A 17444-nucleotide genomic window follows, 5' to 3' on the forward strand; every position below is an offset into this window, starting at 1 on the left:
GGAGCTTGACTAGGGTATCTCTAATCTGTCTGCGAAAGGAAGTTAAGACTGTGGATTTTGAGTGGTGCTTCTGGGGCACTGGCACACTCCACTGCGGGGAACTTCCTCACTGCTTTAAAGAGGGTGAAGAGATTTGGGCCCCTGGAACCTCGGATCCTCCTTTTCACCCTTCCCCTTCTTTTTGGTACTGGGGCTTGAACCACGCGCTAGCAATGAGCTACAATTCCAGTTCTACGGATCCTTTGTGGACCCCACGAAACTCTAGTGGGTGGTTCTGCCAGGTAAATGCCCCGGCTTTTTGGGCTTGTGATTGCTCCCTCAACTAGGCGGTACCTGTCCTCTGTCTAAGGCAATGAGTGTAGTGCCGCTTCCTTTGGTGCGCGGGCACATTTGCGTGTTTACGTCGGGGCGGCAGCAAGGTGCAGAGGCAAACATTCACTGGGGTGGGGCAGGGAGCCTCTGAGCGAGGCTTCAGGACCACAGACCAGCGGTCCCCACAGCTGTTTAGAGGGTGCTGCAAACGGGTAGCAGAGGACCTCAGTACCGGAGATTAGCAGCCCCCACCTTTTCCTCGTTGGTAAACGCCCCTTTTAGGCTCCAGACTGTCAGAGTGCCATCAGTAAGCAGAGTCTAATTTGACCAATCAGGAATGGCCCTCGAGAGAACCAATTGTTGAAAGATGCCCTAGAGATTGGGCCAATGAGAGAGCGCGCACGAGAGGGTGCTGCCACGCTGATGGAGAGGGCAGGCCAATCACAGTGGCCCGCGCAATCCGGGTGGTGGCAGTGCAGGTCCCCGGGTGGCCTCTCTTGGGCTTGCAGGGACGACTTGGCTGCCAACGCTGAGGACGCCAAGTGATGGCTGCTTTCCCACCCTGTATTCCTCGGCTCCTATCGGATCGGAAGCGGTGCAGGCAGTGGGGCTATCCGGGGCACGCAGACCCGGTTGCGGTTCCCATGGAAACCGCTGGCTCCCGCTGTACGGGGAGAAAAAAGGGGACTAGTTTGATGGGGGTGAGAGAATTCGCTGGGGCAACCTCAGCAGCCGAACTTGCCCATCCTCACCGATTCTTCCATCCCCAGATAAGGTAGACCTGCGTCCAACGCAGAAACTATGGCAAAGCTGCGGTCCAGCTGGGGCCAATCTGCGCGTGGCGCCACAGAGCTCCCCGGGGCACATGCCCGGGTTCGCGACAGCAGTCCCCTGGGTCACGTGGTGGCAGCCACCAGGGCCTACGCGGCTCGCGCGCCACCTGGCGGCCGTGCCTCATTCCCCATTGCTCCAGGAGGTGGTTTCAGCAACGTCCTCACGGAAATGGAGCCAAGGCAAGCACCCAATTGCAGGCCAACTCCCTTTTTCCCATGGCTACCTTCTCTAGGAACAAGCCGAGCTAGTTCTTCCCTTGAGCTTTGCATTGGCGGTTCCTTCGGCTTGACATTTGTCTCTCCTAGCATTTTTCCTGGCGATGGATCCTGTCATTTCTGGTCTCCCTTCTCAGGGAGGCCCTCCCTGACCACTGACCTAAATGGCACGCCTGGAAACCAACACATCACTCCATTTTCTGCACGGCGATTGTCACTAGCTGTATATGTTTCATTTGGGGAGTTTACTAAACATGTTCCCAGCTCCTCCCAAGGGTGGATGGGAAATGAGTGTTCCATGAGATGTTAGGAGGCACCAGGATTGAGTCCTGGGAAATGCCTGATGACTTCCCAGGTCCCCCAGGCCAAGGGACCAAGTAGGAGCCGAGTCACAGGAAAGGGTCTTGTATAGTGTGTAGGGACATCTCCCTAACCCGGCCTTGCTCAGGACGGGACCAGATAGGTTGGAGACCCAGGGGCCCTCAATCATTCAGGCCTAGGGGAAGGGCATCTCCTTCCTCGCACTTTAATCTTGCTCTGCTCTCTAGACACAGTTCAGCAGCACAGCCCCAGGCACCAGTTCTAGATTTGGGGCGGGGCGAGTGGGGACCTGCCCAGGGGGTCCAGCCCTTGGTGGGGGCGGGAGGTGGGGGTGCCTCCTTCCGGCCTGCGGTCCAGGCGGCTCCCGCGGCTGTCCAGGCCCAGGCAGCCCCGGGCGTGATGTCCAAGTGGACGAATAAATAGGGGCAGTCAGTGGTGAGTATGTCAGGTAGGCTTGTGGTCCGGGTGGCTTTTGAGCGTGTGGGAACTTGACGCTGTCTAGCTTCTCGAAGCGCTTCCCGCAGCGCTCGCAAGTGAAGTTGTACTGAACCTCAGCCGTTGTGCTTCTCATGTGCCAGTTGAGCGAGGCGCGCTGCCTGCACTGATAGCCGCAGATCTCGCACCTGGCAAAAAGTAGCCAGCGGGTAATACCCGCAGCAGGGTCAAAGGGCGGGACCTGGGGCTCGGGGAGCCAGACCTGCGGTCGGGGGCGCGCAGAACCGGCTACAGAAAAGGGACGTGCAGTTGGGGGGTGGTAGCACAATTTGCACGGAGGGAAAGCGGGTGGGTGGAACCCGCGGATGCCACGAGCTTGGCTCCCCAGCCTCCCAGGCCCTTTACAGGATGGCCTGTCACTCACTGCAGGGGTGTTTCCCCAGTGTGTGTGCGCCGATGGACCTCCAGGTGGTTCTTTCTCTTGAAGGACTTGCCACAGGTCTCACAGGTGAACTCACGGACACCTAGGGGCGGCAGAGATGCGACTGAGACTGCCACTGGGAAGGGGGCGGTGGCTCTGATGAACAAGGCAGAGGCACAGGCCAGTCTCCCAGTGCTGACCCACCCAAACCCACATCTTCCTAGGGCTCCTGTCAACTATAATAATGACAACAAATAATATGAAGTGGCAGCTCCTTGCTTAGTCACATGCCCAAGCAGAGCTGGCGTTCAAACTGGGTCCCTGAGGGGCACAGGATGCAAAATGCCAAGATGGGTCTGAATTTGTCACCAGTGTTTGGGCAATTTCACATAAAACCCCAAAGTTGTGGTTTCTCAAATATTGGAGCTCTGAACCTCAGGGCTGTTGCCCTCCAGCTTCCCAGGCCAGCCAGAAGTCTCACATCTATGCCTGGGGGCAAACCAGTCCAGGCCCCAACTCTTTCCTCCCGTGGGTCCGGGTGGCCCCACTGGCTTCCACCTGACCTGGGGTACTGCCATAGGAGGTGTTTACTACTTCTGAAATATTTGCTTTTATTTTTTAAGCAACTTTTTTTCTGGGGCGGGCAGCAGTGAATGTTTTAAAAACTAATGTGGTATGGCAGGCCTTCTGAGTACTCATCAGAAGGTGGTTTGCTCCTAAGGCCTGCATGAATCTTTCAAGGGTCTGGGCAGGAGACACAAGTCCTGCCTAGCCCCCCTGATCTGTAGCAGGTGTCCCCAAGTTCCAGCTTACTGAGCACATGGAGTCTCCAAGAGAGGTAATCCTGTGTCTGAGGCACCAGTGCTGTGGTTTAACCTTGGCTGCTCCAGCCCTGGTTTCCCAGGTCCCTGCCCGTGTCCCCAGTTGGTTCTTGCCAGCTGGCCCAGGGCCTGACCTGAATGGATGATCATGTGCCGCCGCAGGTGGTTGGATAAATAGAACTTCTTGCCACAGCCAGGGTGAGGGCACACTTTGGTCTTCCCTTTCCGGTGCACGAGGTTTGACATGGTTCTGGAGGCAAGAGGGGCAGGAATGAGTGCTGGGCCCACCTGGAGGGGCTCCTGAGAATGCGGGAGGTAAGAGGGCTGATGGGGAGTAGGCAGGGGTCAGCTTAGGCAGGGAGGAAGGAAGAGGGTCCTCTTGCCCAACTTCAAGACCCCTAGGGGTACAAATGGGATCAAAGACCAGGTTTACCGAGCACCTGCTTTGCGCCAGGCTCTGGACTGGGAATATCTGTTAGCCCTGGGAAGGGCCTGGGGACCATTAGATCAGTTAGATGGGGAAACAGCGGCTGAGCAGCTGAGCGGCTGGACCAATGTTTCAGAGGTGAGGAGTAGCAGGACTGGGGTGGATTCCATGGTGTTGTGGTGGCTATGCTGCCCCTTGGCACTAAAGTCATTCATTCCTTTGTTCTTTCATTCTTTTAACTCACTAGAATGGTCTTAAACACAGTAGGTCCTCAATTCGTGCTTAATGAGAACACAGCTTGGCAAATTCAAAGGCCTACTAATGCTGCCTTCTGTGCCAGGTGTGGGATATGACAAAACCCCATCTCTGCCGTCAGGGCTCCATGTAGTCTTCCAGGGGCAAACTAAAAGTCCAACCTCCTGGTGGCACAGTGATTGGAGTCCTCCAGGCCTGAGTGGCCCTGGGCACTGGGGTGGGCTTGCTGAAGGAGAACTGAGGGGCAGGAAGCACACGGAGCTACGAGCATGGCCGGGGACAAGACAGGAGTTCAGGAGGTCTGGAGAGGAGGAGTGTGGGAGCTGCTGGCTCAGGAGCAGCAGTCATGCCTGGTCTGTAGGAGGCGAGATGTCTGGCAGGGATTTGTTAGGAGCTCCTAAGGCCAGCTGGGGTGAAATGAGCTCATGGAGACAATCGCATGAACCTCTCTACACAGACCAGCACACAGGCAGCCAGACACGGGAGCAGCCCACCAGCATGCCCTGGGTGGTGGCCTCACCTGGAAGCTGCCGAGGGCCACATAAACCTGGCTGCAGCCCTCGTATGGACAGTGGAACATCTCAAGCAGGCCGTCAGCATCCATCACCCGGGACCGCTTGCTCCGCCGCCGCCTGGAGGGGAAAGGGGCCCCTGGTGCCAGAATGCCAAGCCCAGGGGGGCTGTGGGCCACTCCTCGCCCTGTGCCCACCCACCCAAATCAGCACCCACTTCTCAGGCTCCTTGGGGATCTCGTAGATGATGGCTGACATGTCGCTGCCGTCCAGCTCCTCCCCAGCTGCTTCTGCCTCAGGCTCTGCACTCTCGGGCACTGTCGCCACCAGCTCTGCCAGCTCTGTGGCCACAGGCTCCTCTTTCTCCTCCTTTTTGAGTATGTACAGATCCTCCTTCTCTACGGGGGTGGACACAGGGTGGTGTCCATGGGGGACTGAGGCTGTCTAGAAGCCCTCTTCCAGGGCCGCTCCTTCCCCTCCCCCTCCAGGTCCCACCCGACCCCTGCCAGAGGCCATAGTGGGCCCCCCAGACCTTTCTTGGTCTCGACGCCGGCTATGGAGGTGGTGTCCATGGTGCTTGGCTGGCTGCCCTCGGGCTCTGTCTGGGTGTAGGCTGCCACACCCTCCATCATGGCGCAGGGCACCTCCTCGCCCAGGCCACTGCTTGGGGCGCTGCTGCCTGCAGCCACGTTGAGGTGGATGCCCTCGGCCGTGAGGGTGTTGTATCCAGGGCCCGCGATGATGATCACCTGGGAGCCGGGCACCATGCCTGGCACAGGGCAACTGGCTACCACCTCGCCCAGTGCCTCCTGGGGCACGTTCTCAAAGAGGGCGCCGGGGCCAGCACCCACTTGCACAGGTACTGGCACGCATACCACTGTCTCCAGGGCTTCAGACCCACTGCCTGCAGGGTTGGGGCACAACGGGGTGCCCTGCTCGGCCAGGCTTTCCACGTGGTGACGTCGAAGGGGATGTGCACACCTTCCTGAGTGATAAGCCCACTGCTGCCCACTGGGCTGGCGGGGGTGACTGCTGCCGCAGCTGCTGAAGCCTTGGCTGGCTGGCTCTCTGGGGGTTCCTCAGAGTCGGAGCCCGAGCCAGAGCTGGGGGAGTCAGAGCTGCCAGCCACCTGGCCATTGCCCGCTGTGATGAGAGAAGAAAGGAGGCAGTTACAGTGGTGGCAGCAGCAGTGGCAGCTAGTATTTGTTGAAGGGCCACCAAGGGCAGGGTACTGTGACCCTCTCATCACCAAAAACAGGGGTCATTTATCACTCGCCACCATTCCTGGCTGCACCAAGGCACCTGACTCAACTGACGGCCCAGCTTCTCTGACTCACTGTCCTCCCTGGAGCTCCAGCCCCCACCCTTGTTTTCTAGGCCCACCCTGGCAGCTCCTTCCTCGTCCCTATGGCTCTTTCAGCTCTTGAAGGCCCAAGTCAGGCTGCACCTCAGCCCTCAACTCACTCCCAGGTCTCACCAGGCTGATGGTATTAAACCCCACTTCCAATGCCAGCTGCAAGTCCTGGGCCACTCTGTATGTCTGACCAACCAGCCGTAAATCAAGGGATCCCGTGACCTCCTCCTTAGGTTCAATAATTTTGCTAATGACTCAGCGAACTCAGAAAAGTGCTCTACTTATCACTACAAGCTTCTTATAAAAGACACAACTCAACCATAGCCAACGAGAAGAGACTCATGGGGGTGGGGCACGGAGCTCTGCGCCCTGCCTGAGGACACCCCTCTGAGCTCCATGATGCATGCATCAAGCTGAGAGCTCTAGAAACCTTGCTCTTCAAGGGTTTTTAATGACCTGACCTCCAGCCCCTGGAGGTTGGGGAGTGGGGCTGAAGAGTTCCCACTTCTGATCCTATGTTTGGTCTTTTTGGTAACCCCAACCAGAAGACATCTGGGATCCCACCTTGAGTCACTTCACTAACATAGATTTTGGGGTGTTCCAAAGGGGCTCCTTGTGAATAACAAAAACCACTATCACTCAGGAAATTCAAAGGGTTTTAGAAGCTCTGTTAAAAGGGCTGGGGACACAGCTCAGTGGTAGAGCACTTGCCTAGCATGCCAGAGGCCCCAGGTTCCATCATAGTGCTGAAAAGAAAAGAACCAGAGAACCAAACACTTTTATCCCTCTGCATCCGTGGAGGATTAGTTCCAGGACACCTCCGTGGATATCAAAATATCAAAACTGGAGGATTCTTAAGTCTTTCACATAAAATGGCACAATATTTGCATAGGACCTATGCACATCCTCCCATAGACTTCAAATTATCTCTGGATGATGTGCAATACCTAACATGATGTAAATGATCCCTGGCTGGTTGAACCCATGGATGAGGACCCTCCTGATACAGAGGGCAACCGTAAATATTTTTATATCACAGCCACGCAGGGCCTGATGGTTCCACATACACACAGGAAGCCTGGTCCTCTCTGTTGGATCCCGGACTCTCAACTCACAGCTTCCCATGGGCATCTCAGGCAGCGCAGACGCAGCTCAGCAACACTGGATTCTTCTTCACTGAATTTTGCCTCCAAAAGAGCCTGTACTGCTCATGTGTACCTGTCTCAAAGGTTGATATCTCTGTCCTTCCTAATACTCGGCCAAAGTCCTGGGGCTAACCTTGACTTCTTACACCCACTTCCAATCTGTCAGCAAAACCTGTTGGCACTGTACCCAAAATTCATCCATCCACAGCCCAAATGCTTCTCCTCCCTCCTCTGCAAATGCTGGTTATGGCTCCATCATCTCTGTGACAGGACCTGAGTAGTCCCTTCTCCTTGATTCCCTGGTTCCAGAAAACCCACTCATCACTTGTTGTCAATAAGCCAGCTGTTCCCAAACTCAGCTCTTCCTAGCACCTGGGTGGACTACATCTCGCAGCATCCTTTGCAGCAGGTAGATGTAGCCTAATGGCTGGTTCCATGATCAGCCAGCCCAATGGCTGTCCTGATCAGCCAGGACCCAGGAGGAGGCTAAAGACACAAGATGGGAAGAACCTGGGTCCCCACATGCTGGGCATGGTGGCACATGCCTGTAATTTCAGTGACTCAAAAGACTGAGGCAGGAGGATCTCAAGTTTGAGGCCAGCCTCCGAAACTTAGCAAGGTTGAAAGCAACATAAAGAGACTGAGTATGTGGCTCAGTGGTTAAGCATCCCTGAGTTCAATTCCTGGTATCAAAAAAAAAAAAAAAAAAAGAATCTGTCCCCATGTGGAACGCAGAGCCCATCATGGGTTGGGGGCAGTGGACTTTGTGTGAGGGAACCAATGTGTGCCTGTTTCAGCAGCTGGCATTTTTCAGTCAATATCCTGACCCACCTGATGTAGTAGTCCAAGCCCTTACTATGGCTACACACTTCGCACCATCACACCCTTACCCCATGGCCTCCTCTCCAGATGCCTCCCTCAAGCCCCTCAGAGATGCTAGCCAAGTTTCTGCCTCAGGGCCTTTGTCATTCCTTCTGCCTGAACTCTCCTCTCAGATACACGAGAAGGCTCCCTCCCTCACCTCCATCAGACCCTCCATCCAATGATGTTTCAGGGAGGCTCCCTGGACCACCTTGTCTCAAAGAGCCCCTTTTTGCTCCTTTTCTTTTTCCCCAAAACACCTACCACCTTCCTGTGTATTCAATATTTTGTTTGCTCATCTTGTTTATGGTCTGCTACCCCTCTGGAATGTAAACACCTCAGAGAAGGAGGTCCCTGGCAGGGGACATTTGGATTAAAGAACGACTTTTAGACCAGCGTTGTGATGAAGGCCAAGGGGCCAACATCTTAGCCAGGGAGACAACATGCCCGCACAAGGAGACTAGAGATGGGAAAAACAAATGACTGCCACCTCAGTTACACCCTCTTTGGTACTAGGGATTTAATCCAGGGGCACTTTACCATTGAGCTACATCCCTAGCCCTTATTTTATTTTTCATTTTGAGGCAGGGCCTTACTGAGTTGCTGAGGCTGGCTTCAGACTTGCAATTCTCCTGTCTCAGCCTCCCAAGTCACTGGGATTACAGGTGTGTACCACCACGCATGGCACCTCAGTTACAGTCTTGTGACCCAGCTGGGCCATGCTGTTTGGAGACCATGTGCCCTACAGCTCTAGGGTCATGTGGAGAGTAGAGATTTCCCAGGTTGGAGCAGCGCCCGCCTCTAGCTGGGTGAGCACAGCAGCTCATGTAACCTCTCTGGCCTGGAGATCGCTATGCACCTGCTTTGGGAGAGTATTTTGGGTATTTAATGAGAAAACACATACAGGGTTTTGAACAGTACAGGCTTGAAGTGGCACCCTGAGTGGTTTCTGTCTGTTTTGTGCAGCACTGGGATGGAACCCAGGGCTCGGAGCATGTTAGGAAGTGCTCTGCCACTGAGCTACATGCCCCGGCCCTTTTCATCTTGGGAACAGGGTGTTGCTAAGTTGCCCAGGCTGGTCTTGAGCTTCCGATCTTCCTGCCTCAGATTCCCAAGAACCTAGGATGACAGGGCTGTGCCTCTGCACCTGGTCAGAGATGGTGGAAACTTGTAAGAGGTGGGGCCCACGGAAGGTCTTTGTTTCTGGGGACTGCCCTGGAGGGGACTGTGGGATGCCAGCACCCTCCTCACTCCCTTTTACTCCCCGGCCATGAGGTGAGGGATTCTGTTCTGCCCACACAACTCCTGCCACTGCCATTCAGCACCCCTGCCAGGATCAGCCTGATGGTGAACAAGACTCTCCAGCTGTGAGCCGCAATGACTCTTTTCTCTTCGTGAGCACATCCCCTCGTGTCTGTGACAGTGTTGGAGAGCCAACAGGTGGGCATCGAGACACCCGACCCACAACCCAGGCCACTCCTGATGGCCCAGGCCTGACACAAGCTGGGATAGAGGGGACAAGCTTCTCCTGCTAAAGTGATTCTTACTGTCCTCAAATCTGCAGCACCCTCTGAAGGAGGGGGTAGTCACCAAGGAAAGCTGGGGGCAGAGCCAGGACATGTGTCTGGTACACCTAACTCTGGAGTCCAGTTGTTAAGTCCAACACTGAACCTCTCTCCAGGTAATAAAAAACACAAGTGACAGAAATGGCCACACACCCCTGACTTCTCACAGCCCCGGCAGGAGGTCTGCTGACTGACGCTATGGGTGGCAGGGACACCAGGAGTGCAGGTAGGGAGTGCTGCTGGGGGCACGGGGCTGGGGTAGGGACACCAGTCCTTCCCCTGGCAGCCGTGGCTTGAATGGACCCACAGTGTTCATTCCTATGAGCCCAGCTCTGGCAGTGACAACAGGTTTGGGGCAGGAGGGGCTCCTTGGAACCACCCCATCCCCGCCTGACCCATCTGCAGATGGGCCAGTCACGTGTACTCCTGGGGCCTGGGATCCACTGACTGTGAAGCAGGGTTGTGACTGGGCTGTAGGGAAGACTCAGGGTGGCACAGGGCAGGGCCTGGAATGGGGCACAGTGAGGGGGACCGACAGGCAGAGGAGGGCGGGTTGCTGGTCACAAGCACAGGACCACCCGCCGATGCACAGTGGGATGGCCGTGGGCGTGGGCACCCACCTGGAACACCTCTCACCCCCGGCTTCCTCCTGGCCAGCTGGGATGCCACCTGCTCTGAGACGCCTGCCAGCACGAGCTCAGCCCTGATGACTGACCCCGCCCTGGTCCTGGCAGGGTGCCTGGCACTCCTCACAGCCATGCCAAGCCCTGGAGACAGGGGGCAGTCCCCCTCACTGCTCCCGGGGTCTCCTCTGCTCCCCACAAGGCCAACTCAGCCTTCCACACTGAGTTCCTCAAGGCCCAGTGTGACCAACGTGGGACAGAAAAAGAGAGCAAGGAGGGGGCAGGGACCAAGAGCTGGGGAGGGAGGTGGAAGGGGCGAAAGGAAGGAGACAGGAGAAAGCCAGAGAGAGGAAAGGGAAAGAAACCCAGCTCAGGAGGGAAAAGGGAGGAAGGGAGAGGGGAGAGGAGGAGGGAGATGAGGGAGAAAGGGAGAGAGGGAGGGAGGGAGGGAGGGAGAGAAGGAGGGAAGGAGGGAGGGAGGGAGGAGGGAGGGAGGAGGGAGGGAGGGAGGGAGGAGGGAGGGAGGGAGGGAGAGAGGGAGGGGGAGAGAGAGAAAGAAAGAGAGAACAGAAAACTTGGCAAGACAGAGGAAAAGAGAAGGAGGTCAGAGTGACAAACCTGAGAAAGAATCATAGAAAATAAAAAAGGTGCTAGAGGTCAGGAGGGCAGCACCCACCTTGCCAAGCTGAGCCTGTGCCCAGCACCCTGGCCTCCACAGCAGCAGCCCAGCCATGTAAAGTGGGGACCATCTCTCCTACTCACTCGGGCTCTGCAAGGCCTCAGAGACCACAGATCCGTGAAGGGCTGAGCCAGGCCACTGTCCCTGAAGCCAGTGCCCCTGCAGTTGCTGTTACCTTTGACGCTGGTGCGATGCTGGATGGTAGCCTAGGTCCACACCCAGGAGGGACTGCAGAGCCCCCAGATGCCACAGTCACCATATGCCCTTGCCCTACAGACTCACCTTTGTCACTTTCAGGGTCCGAGTCACTGAGAGGCTTCAGTGGGGAGTGCAGGTCCTGGAAGTAGCGGTGGCCGGCTTCACACTGCCACACTGCCGTGGTGTACAGGCCAAAGGTGGGGTCCAGCTCGGCAAGGTGTGGCTCATACGGGCAGCGGTGCTTGTGGTCCTCATACCAGATCACCACATTCTTCAGGCAGTTCACATTTCGTCGCCGTCCTGCAGACACAGGGCCTGGGATGGGCATGGCAGCAGTGCTCTGCTGTCCATGGGGACCCTGGGTGCTGTGTCTTCATGGGCTGATGAAAACACCCTCCTGAGCCCTGCACCCAGTTTACAGGAAAGGAAACTGAGGCTCAGAGGCAAGATACCCTAAGATGACAGGGACTGGCCAGAGACTCTCTTCACCAGCCGAGTGAAGCCAAGTACATAATGGAGCCTGACACACAGTAGGTACATGATAATTGCTAACTGCCTGTTATTGTTATAATCATTTTCATCAGTACTTGGGCCTACAACCCAGCAGTCCCATGGCCATGGTCTCCCTGGCTCTTGCCTGCACCTCCCTCACGGCCACCAGAGGGCGCCGAGGAGCACCTGATCAGTGCGCCCTCTGCTCAGAATCCACCATGGCTCCCACCTCCCTGAGGGTGAAAGCTAATGTCCACCCGCTGACCCACCAGGCCCTGCACCATCTGCTGGGCACATCCCTTCCTCGGCCTCCTCCCACTTGTGCCACTCCCTCCGTGAGTGTGGTTCTGAGTTGTTCCTCAAGTGAGCCTGGCTGCCCCTGGCTCAGGGCCTTTGCAGGCGGTGCCCCTCCTCTTCCAGAGGCCTGCTTGCTCCCTCTCCCCTTCACTCAGTCAGGTTTCTCACCAATTGTGCCCTCCTCTGAGAACCGCCCCACACCCAGGTCACTCAAGTCAACTCACCCCACCCCCCCAGAGCTGGGGCTGAACCCCAGGGCTTTGCAAAAGCTAGCTCAGCCAAATTGACTTGTTTCACTTTCTCTCCTGATAGCATCTAGATACCGGCTGTTTGTTTGACGCCCCCCCACTAGAATGCCAGCTTCTCAAAAGCACAGACATTTATCTGTTTGGTTCTATCAGGTCTCCGCAGGGCCAGGAGTTCTGTGGGTGCTCTACAAACATTTGCTGGATCAAAGGATACTGTGAGGGGAGGTCATGTGGGGCCAGAAGGCCTGGGTTCAAATCCCGGCTTTGTCACTTCCTAGTTGGGTGGCTCTGGCCAAATGACTTGACTTCTCTAAACCCTAGCTGCCTCCTCTGGGCCAGGGGAGAATAAGAATTCCACCCAGGTATGATGGCACACACCTGTAATTCCAGTAACTTGGGAGGCTGACATAGGAGAATCACAAGTGGGAAACCAATTTCAGCAATTTGCAAGACCCTCAGCAACTCAGTGAGAGTTTGTCTCAAAAACTACAAAAGGCTGGGGTTATGGCCTGGTGGTAGAGTAACCCTGGGTTTAATGCCCTGTGTAAAAAAAAAAAAAAAAAAAAAAAAAAAAAAACAACAAACATCTCTGAGGGCTCCCAGGGAAGGCGGAGGAAGCAAAGACATCTGCCTTGGTACACAGAGTGTGTCCCAGAGATGGGACCTGCACCTATTGCGATGGTCCTGGACTCTTGGCCACTGGGATGGAGGTGTGACTCTTGGGGCCAGGAGGCGGCCCAGAAGAGATCCCAGGGCCTAGGGATTACACCCAGGGTCTCCCAAGTCAGTGGCAATCCCTATCCCTTTAGGATTTCAGGGTCACGATCTCAGCTCAGCCCTACCTCCAGAGAATGGTGACAAGGGGAGAGGCTCACTGCTACTAGGTAGGTTTTTCCTTGGACCTCTGGACTTCACTCTGCTGGATATGACCTGAGACCCACAGTCCCCAGGGTTTGCAGGTCATACTAGGTGGGGCCTGTTCAGACTCCCACCAACTTGTGGCCGGCAGGCAGGAGGGCCGAGCTCCAAGGTCTGTCCTGCCTCCCTCCACTGTGGGTTGGCACAGAACAAGCCTCAGGATTTTAGACAAGCTGTCCCCTCTGCTTGGCCTCCGCTGGTCCGTGTCCCTCTCCTCCCCCCTGGCTACAGCTCCACTTACTTTTTTTCCGCTTTGGCTTTTTGGGGACTTGCTCCCAAGGCTTCCTGCAACAGAGAGAGGCAATGAGGGTAAACACGGGTCAAGCTGAGCCAAGTCCTGATAGCTGCTAAGTAATGACAGCAACTCATCTGGCTCTGGGGTAGAATGTGAACTTCCGTTTACCTGCCCTGCTCCAGCGGCCTGTCAGCAGGCGCCTGGCTTGGGCTCTCTCCTCCAGTGACACCTGCCCTTGGAGGGAGGTCTGGTATCATCACTCATTTCACACACAGGGAAACTGAGCCTCAGAGGGGTGAGACCATCTGTCCTGGGGCCCACAGTCAGGGAAAGGGAAGAAGATACAGAAAGTGGGTATGGCAGGCAGAATTCCAAGAGAACTCCTGATTCCTGTCTTGAGGAGCACATGCCCTATATGGCAGGCCCTTTACATCTGCAAGTTCTGTATCCTTGGACTCAACCAGGGATGGAAAATATTTTGGGGAAAAAAAAAACTGTATCTATACTGAACAGGTACAGACTTTATTCTCTAAGCAATACGATATAACTATATACACAACATTTACACTGCATTAGGTATTCTAAGTCATCTAGAGATGATTTCAAGTCTGTGGGAAGACATGTATAGGTTCTCTGCAAATACCACACCATTTTATTTAAAGGATTGGAGCATCTAAGCATTTTGGTATCTACTAGGGGTCCTGAAAACAATCCCCATGGATACCAAGGAATGACCCTCTAATCTTCTCCTCTTGAGTTGGGTAGGTCTGTGGGTGTGATGGGATGCCTCTCATGGGTAGGTGATTGGAATTAATCAAAAGGGAAATATGGCAGCTGACTTGATTAGGGGAGGCCTTCAAAGGGACTATGCCCTGCTGCGGTCAGCAGTGGAAAGATGGGGACAAGAGGGGACCCAAGAGTGGCCTCTAAGACTGAGAGTGATCCCAGATGATAGCCAGTAAGACAACAGGGACCTCAGTCCTATAATCACAATGAAATAAATTCTTCCAGCAACATGAGGCAGTTGGAGGGAGATCTTTCCCTAGGATACTTCCAGGTGAGGCCACAGCTGGTGGATACCTTGATTTCAGCCTCGTGAGACCCTGAGCAGAGGAGCCAGTGCCTGGCTCCGGGTCCACAGAAAGTTGAGATGATGCATTTGTGTGATTTTAACAACCAAGTTTTGGGGACTTGTTTTGCAGCAACAGGACTCAGAGCTGCTCAGAACCTGTGCTGCCCATGGAGTCCTGGTGGAAGTGTCAGACCCAGCTGGACGACTGCTTCGGACCTTCCCTGCCTGCTCTGCAAGGGCCCTAGGCTGTCCTCCTGCAGACAGCCCGGGTCCAACTGCCTCCTGGCTCTTGTGCTTAGGTTGTAGTCCAACACCCTGACTATGCTCAAAAACCTTGGGGACCAGAGGAAGGCTGGGGGGCTCCACAGCTTCCGGCACAAGGAGAGCTGCCAGATCTGCCGTGCAGGTTCCTGAGCCCTTATGGGTCACTGTACTGTCACCCAGCACCTGGTCTACAGATCAAGGGCCTGTACTTTGCAGCCAGTCTACTTAACTCGCTGGGGGCCTCCGTCTCCCTTCCTTCCACTCCACCTGCCTCCTTGTTCTTCCCCTCTGTATCACGGCAGCAGGCTCCATGGCCTTGGGCCTCACCTGCAGCATACGATCCTAACAGCACCTTCCTCTTGCGTCTGGCTGCTTTCCTAGTCTCAGCCTCAGTGTAAAAGTTTGTATGATTCTTTTGATTTTATTTTCCCATTAAGAATTTTAAATGTTGGGCTGGGGGTGTGGCTCAGTGGTAGAGCATGTGCCTAGAATATGTGAGGCTCCCTGGGTTTAACTCCCAGAGCCAAAAAAAAAAAAAAAAGTTTTTTTTCTTCAATATAAAAACACAGAAAAGATTAAAGCGTGACCCTCTCTGGACCTGTGACCACCTTGAACCGTCAACTCTTGGCCAACCTTGTTTTGACTCCACCTGCTCTTTCTCTCACATACACCCCAAACAAGTGCTTCTTTTAGAATATAAGCAGATCATGTCACTTCTCTGTTCAAATTCCTATGCTTAAGGAGAGCAAAAATTCCTGCCAGGGCTCTCTCCTCACTGAGAGAAAAGTCTGGAGCCCTCTCATGGCCTGCCAAGGTACTGCATCCAAGGCCACAGCATCCGTCTCCAACTTCTCCACAGGACCTGGCACTTGCTATTCCCTCTGCGCAACACTCTTCTGTGGGATCTGTGCCTGGCTGCCCCTTCACATCTTTACTCAAAGCTATCTTCTCAGAGCAGCCACCCCGAGGCTCTACTTAAACTTCCAAGTCAGGGGCCCAGGTGTGTGACTCAGTGGTAAAGCACTTGCCTAGCATGTGTGAGGCCCTCAGTTCAATTCTCAGCACAGCAAAAAATCAAATAAGTAACTTCTAACTCACACTCATGATTCTTCTTTGTCTATTTCACTTGTGGTTTTTCCATACCCCTTTCAACCTCTTACATAGTGTGCAATTTACTTATTATGTTCTTTTTTATGGTACTTGGGATTGAACCCCAAGGTGCTCTACCACTGAGCCACATCCCCATCCCTTTTTACTTTTTATTTTGAGACAGGGTCTAAGTTGCTTAGGGCCTTGCTAAATTGCCAAGGCTGGCCTGGAACTTACAATCCTGCTTCAGCCTTCAAGTCACTGGGATTAAAGGCATGTGCCACTGTGCCCAGCCTTGTTTCTTGTCTGTAGTAGACAAGTCATTGCATAAGCCATTCCCTCTGTCCACTAGACTATCAGCTCCATAAGGCATATATTTTTGTTAGTGCTCTTAGCATTTCAGAACCTACTCTTGGGCATAAAAACAGTCTTGCCAAACTGGGGAGGGGGTGAGTACAATTCAGCAGGATCTGTTTGATTCTTGACTCTCAGGAACATCCCCTAGAGAAACATGCATTTGAATGGATGTGAAAACCAGAGAACGCAGATTTCATTGCTTGTGATTAGAAATAAACATTCCTCATCATCATAACAGCTAATACTACTGTAAGGCACTGTTCTCAGTTCTTTGCACATTTGAATTGTCACATCAGCCTATAAAGCAGGAAGGGAAAAACTCCATTCACACCACTCTTTCTCAGGATTGAGATTGTGCAAGTCTCTTCCCTCCATTTCACCACCTATTTCGAGTTTCTCTTCACTTGAGTCTCTCTGGGCTGAACTGCTCCCAGGAATCAGGAAATGTAGTTGTCCCTGGGTGTGTGGGAGCCTAGGGTTGTGGGGAGGGGTCATATTTAATGCCATTTGGGACACCAGGACCTCCTGAGGGGAAGAGCAGGGTGTTCCAGGATGTCCAGAAAGTAGGCCGGGGTGTGGGGGTTTTGGAGGACGTGACCAGAGATCCCAAGGCCCAGCGGGAACCTGGAGCCCGAGCGAGGCCTCAAGGGGAGGGGCCGCTCCTCTAGGGATTGGGTAGTTAGACCGCCTGGAGGTGGGGCCAATCTTAGGATTGGGCAGCTAGAGCCCGAGCGGGCGGAACCAAGCGCCCAGTAGGCGGTGGAGAGGCAGGGCGCATCTTGGAATTGGGCAGTAGGAGACACGGGGGGCGGAGCCGCGAACCTAGCGGATCTCCGCACCGGCAGTCGGAGACCCAGACCAGCAGCTTGGCCCCTGGGTGGAGCTCACAGGTGCCGGGGGCGGGGCCTCGAGCCGGAGCAGGCGGGGCCAAGCTCCGCGGGGCATGGGGGCACCGCCTCCCTCGCTCGCTCCCTCCCCCTCCCTCCGGCCGGGCCCCCTCACCCGTGGCGGCCGCTACGCTGGCCGCGCTCCAGCGAGATGAGGTAGGCGGCGAGCTTGGCGTCGCTCCAGCCGCTGCGGCGCCGCAGGTCACCCAGGGCCCGTGCGCCTCGCCCAGGTACACGCGCCGCACGTCGTACTTCTTCCGGGACTCCAGCCGCCGCCGGGCTCGGTCCGACTCCGTAAGCCGCGGTCGGCCCCCGCGCCTTGCGGCCCGCCGCTCCCTCCTCGGCCGCCGCCCTCCCCGCCTGCGCCCGCCTCAGCCTCAGCCTCAGCCTCCGCCTCCGCCTCGGGCTCCGGCGCCCGCTCCGCCATCCCCCCCACCCTGGTTACCAGCCTCCCCCGTTGTTAGGAGCCCGACCGGAAGTGGCGCACATCTTCCGCGCCACCGGGAAATTTCTCGCGGACCCTCACTGCCCAGCAGCAGGAAAAGGAGACAAGAGCCGAATATGCGCATGCGCTCCCTCTACCCGCCTTTTTCGTTACTTTCAAATT

At 55.4% G+C, this 17444-nt stretch overlaps 1 protein-coding gene across 1 annotated transcript; it reads right to left on the minus strand.

The window, feature by feature from the left end:
- Positions 1-536: 536 nt before the first annotated feature.
- ZNF653 (zinc finger protein 653) lies at positions 537-17381 on the minus strand. The gene is given in 15 exon segments (XM_079114502.1): positions 537-2165; positions 2167-2305; positions 2542-2641; positions 3494-3599; positions 3601-3609; positions 4562-4673; positions 4771-4951; positions 5086-5514; positions 5517-5696; positions 11063-11278; positions 13175-13218; positions 16953-17043; positions 17046-17148; positions 17150-17188; positions 17190-17381. Coding segments are annotated over 15 exon segments (1863 nt in total). The 5' UTR covers positions 17265-17381; the 3' UTR covers positions 537-2126.
- Between the last annotated feature and the right edge of the window lie 63 nt (positions 17382-17444).

Source organism: Sciurus vulgaris (genome assembly GCF_902686455.1).
Source record: "Sciurus vulgaris genome assembly, chromosome: 16".
Lineage (NCBI taxonomy): Eukaryota > Metazoa > Chordata > Mammalia > Rodentia > Sciuridae > Sciurus > Sciurus vulgaris.